General features: G+C 50.0%; 2 protein-coding genes across 2 annotated transcripts; both read left to right on the top strand.

Moving 5' to 3' along the window:
• The first annotated feature begins 1,617 nt into the window (after positions 1-1,617).
• LOC123161459 (berberine bridge enzyme-like Cyn d 4) lies at positions 1,618-2,352 on the top strand. The gene has a single exon (XM_044579291.1). The coding sequence runs from the start codon at positions 1,618-1,620 to the stop codon at positions 2,350-2,352; it is 735 nt and encodes a 244-aa protein (XP_044435226.1).
• A 57-nt stretch (positions 2,353-2,409) lies between these two features.
• LOC123178742 (berberine bridge enzyme-like Cyn d 4) lies at positions 2,410-3,574 on the top strand. The gene has a single exon (XM_044591494.1). It carries the CDS (start codon positions 2,410-2,412, stop codon positions 3,358-3,360), a length of 951 nt encoding a protein of 316 aa, XP_044447429.1. The 3' UTR covers positions 3,361-3,574.
• The last annotated feature ends 542 nt before the right edge of the window (positions 3,575-4,116 follow it).

The following is a 4,116-nucleotide window of genomic DNA, read 5'->3' as shown; positions in this document are numbered from 1 at the left end:
CTGCAGATCAAGTTTTTCCTTTCTCGCAACAACCACTTATTAAAATATAGCTCAACTCTGTCATATATCGTACACCACATGTAACCATGTGCCTATATGATTAAACGGGTCAATGGATTTCGGTGTTGACCGTAACTTGATTGCATCAACTGCTGCTTAATTTGTCTGGTGCCAACAAATAATCAAACTCGTACTAATTTGATTGTTTTTCCTCTATATCTGCAACGGGGTCTGGTCTGGGTGCTACTGCATTGTTTACTTTTTATAGATCGTGCCAACATGGATCCAACTTATCATCGATCTGATCCACCATTTTCCAATTTTTTTTATATTAAGCGAAGCATTGATTGATTTGGCAGAACATTTTTGAAGATCTTTTACGATACTTGAAAATAAGTTTGGACTGTTTCATTCTTTCTAATATAATGGCTCAAGATTGATCCATACTGCAGTGGGGGTAGAATCACAAACTGTCAGGGAGTACCGGAGTACAATGAATTTCTGGATCAAATCACAATCCAATTGTATAAAATGGAGACTATTAGAAATCGTATGTATCTTTCCTACTTCTAAAGTTTTGAGTTGGGGGTCATCCATTCACTTTCAATAGCCCTCAACTCTTCTCCCTCCATCCTGACAAGTGGGCCAGCAAAGTTGCACGCCCAGAGATCTATTCCCCCCACGATCCTATCAACAGGTGCAACAGGCGGGCAATGGCGGCGATCGGCTGGGGCGATGCTGGATCGGGCCGTGTGAACGTCGGGCTAGGTCACGGGTGTATGTGTTTTTTTTTTGCATGCGCCGGCTGGGGGAAGGGGGCGTATCGGCTCGGCCAACGGCTCGGCTGTATGCGACGCGGGGCGACGCGCGCATACGACGCGGCATACGCTAAGCACCATATGACCAGAATGCGGTTATACTTTAGGGGGGCGTGTACAGCAGACCTCAATTAGAAATTGGGGCCCCTACAAATTTAGGGGCCCTGTTCTGTCGCCACTTTGCCTATGCTACTAGACGGCACAATTGTTCATAAAAAATGGCAAACAAACATTTTGATGAATGTTGAGTGAGTTAACAAAAAGATCTCCCTCTCTCTCTGTTTTCCAAAAAAAAAATCCCTGTAATTTGGACTATGTTGCGAACAAAAGTTACTCAATAACTGAGATAGGGGCAGCATCTTTGCAGGAACTCTACCAAACGAGAAAACCAAAACAGCCGAGCCCAATGGTTCCGTTTTCCAAAAAAAAAAAAGAATGGTTCACTGAAGGTAGGCGTAGGCAATAGCACTGGGGATATGGAGCTTTACTGCAATGGGGGTGAAGTGGATTAGTATAGGTGAGATTAGACACAAAAAATATATTGAACTCTCGGCTATTATGGACTACACACGAATGTATGTAGATGCATTTTAAGTGTAGATTAACTGATTTTGCTCCGTATGTGGTTCGTAGTAAACTTTCTTCAAACACTTATATTTAGGAACGGAGCGAGTAGATAACTTTGTGAAGTTGGTCTCTAATTTCCTCCACCGTTTTGCTTTTTCTTGTACGGAACATATTGGCCAGTTGTGGAACCACTCGGTCAACTAGATATGACAGATGATGCTTCAACTACCGCATGGGACATGTGGTTGGCAAAATCAAAATTCATACAGATGATGCTTCAACTATATATATAGCTGCCGCCTTCTACATAGCGCCCACAGCCATAGTTGCCACTTGTGGATCAATCAATCATGGCCAGGAGCCCAGGACACCGAGGACGACAATTTTACACCACCTTGTCCTAACCCTCTGCATCCTCTCGGGTCAAAACACGCCGTCTTCTTTAGCTTCGAGTGCAACTGCAATCGATGATTTCCTTGGCTGCCTCTCCGCGGACATCCCGTCTCGCCTCATCCAGACCCCGGTAACCCCGTCCTACTCTGCCCTCCTGCTCTCCACCGCCTGGAATCTCCGCCACATCCTGCCGGACACCTCCAAGCCTCTAGGGATCATCGCGGCCACCGAGCACGCCCACGTGCAGACCACCGTCCGTTGCGGCCGCCGCCACGGCGTCCGCGTCCGCGTGCGCAGCGGCGGCCACGACTACGAAGGCCTCTCCTACGCCTCCGTCCACCTCCACAAGCACAACGAGCCCTTCGCGGTGCTGGACCTCGCCACTCTCCGGGCGATCCACGTAGACCCGGCGCGTGCTGAGGCGTGCGTCGAGTCCGGCGCCACCCTTGGCGAGCTCTACTACGCCGTCGGCGCCGCCAGCTGCTCGCTCGGGTTCCCGGCGGGCTCGTGCCCCACCGTGGGCATCGGTGGCCACCTGAGCGGCGGCGGGTTCGGCTCGCTGGCACGCAAGTAGGGCCTCTCCGCCGACAATGTCCTCGACGCCGTCGTCGTGGACGCCAACGGAAGGCTGATGAACAGGAGCGCCATGGGGGAGGACCTCTTCTGGGCTATCCGTGGCGGAGGCGGCGAGAGCTTCGGCGTCGTGCTGTCGTGGAAGGTGCGGCTAGTCCCCGTGCCGGAGACCGTCACAGTGTTCAGCATCATCCGGTCAAGGAACCAATCCGCCATCGAATTGATTACCAAATGGCAAGAGGTGGCGCCGGTTTTACCGCAAGACCTGTACCTCCGCGTGCTCGTGCTGAACCAGCAGGCCAATTTCCAGGCGCTGTTTCTTGGCCGGTGCGGCGACCTCCATCGGCTCATGCAAGATCGCTTCCCAGAGCTTGGAATGACGGAGCAAAACTGCCGGGAGATGAGCTGGGTCCAGTCCACGGTCTTCTTCGGCTTCTCCGCGACGTCCGTACCACTGAAGCAGCTCCTCAACAGGAGCAGCAATCCGCGCTACTATCTCAAGGTCAAGTCCGACCACGTGCAAGAGCCCATTCCAAGGGACGTGTGGGAGAGCATATGGACGGCATGGCTCGAGAAGCCGGAGGCCGCGCTGCTCATGCTGGACCCTTACGGTGGCTTGATGAGCAGCATCTCGCCATCGGAAACGCCGTTCCCGCACCGGCAGGGGAACCTTTACCAGCTCCAGTACTACTCCTTCTGGTACGAGAACGGGACGGCAGCAGCGGAGAAGCGAATGAGCTGGGTCAGGGGACTGTACAAGGAGATGGAGCCTTACGTGTCCAGCAACCCAAGGGCTGTGTATGTCAACTACAGGGACCTTGACCTGGGGACGAATGAGTTGGACGGTGACGTGACGAGCTATGACAAGGCTAGAGTCAGCTGGGGAGACAAGTATTTCAAAGGAAATTTTAAGAGGCTGGCAGCTGTGAAGGCCATGGTGGATCCCCATGATTTCTTCAGGAATGAGCAGAGCATCCCTCCTCTTCCCGCTGCCAAAATGATACCGTAGATTCCATTTGATCTGATCTGATATGGGCGCTTTCATTTCTTTTTCTTTCGAGTGTGCAGTGCTCCTGATTGTCTTTGCATGTTTCGCCTCTTCATTTCGGTCTCTATGGCCAAAATGTTGTGCGTCTTGGTGATATGACGTGTTTATAATCATGGGTGGAAAAAATGTAAAGTTTATGAAAAATAACAAATGAAATGGAATGATATTGTCCCTTTGTCCAAGCTGTGACTGGGCTCTTGGCTGCTGCGATAGGTGTGTCCTTGCACGAAAGCCACTACTACTACAATCAAAGATGGCTCTTCGTTCTCGAACACAGCACGGACGCGCAATCAAATGTGCATATTACATTATTACTACAGCAAATTAAAAATACCAACGGTGCTGGTTGGTCATTGGAATGCGAGCTCCACTTTGTGCTATTCTGCGTCAAGTACCATAGTGTGCATGCATGAGGATAAAACGGTACATGTGAACTACTATTTCATAATAATACTGAAGGAGATGACTAGATCCGACCAAGAAGGAAATAGCCACCAGGTGTTAAACATAGTAGGACCGTGTGACTTGTCTATACATTGTACCATACAAGTTTATCATTACCATGATTCAGAAGGGCTTACGGTGAACAACAAAAAAGATAACTGTAAACAATCTTAAAGTTCCATGATTCCATGCATGAGTGGCAGTCTGCAAGACCGACATCAATGTGACTACAATGTCTTAGGGCGATGGTGACTGTTTGATGAGATTTTGTAC

The sequence above is a fragment of the Triticum aestivum genome, chromosome 1D, assembly GCF_018294505.1.
Source record: "Triticum aestivum cultivar Chinese Spring chromosome 1D, IWGSC CS RefSeq v2.1, whole genome shotgun sequence".
In the NCBI taxonomy this organism is placed as follows: domain Eukaryota; kingdom Viridiplantae; phylum Streptophyta; class Magnoliopsida; order Poales; family Poaceae; genus Triticum; species Triticum aestivum.
This window is presented reverse-complemented; position numbering and strand designations above follow the sequence as displayed.

Bases quoted from the DNA above. Each gene is read 5' to 3' on its own strand.
- LOC123178742 (XM_044591494.1), top strand. From the start codon at position 2,410: ATGAACAGGAGCGCCATGGGGGAGGACCTCTTCTGGGCTATCCGTGGC.
- LOC123161459 (XM_044579291.1), top strand. From the start codon at position 1,618: ATGGGACATGTGGTTGGCAAAATCAAAATTCATACAGATGATGCTTCA.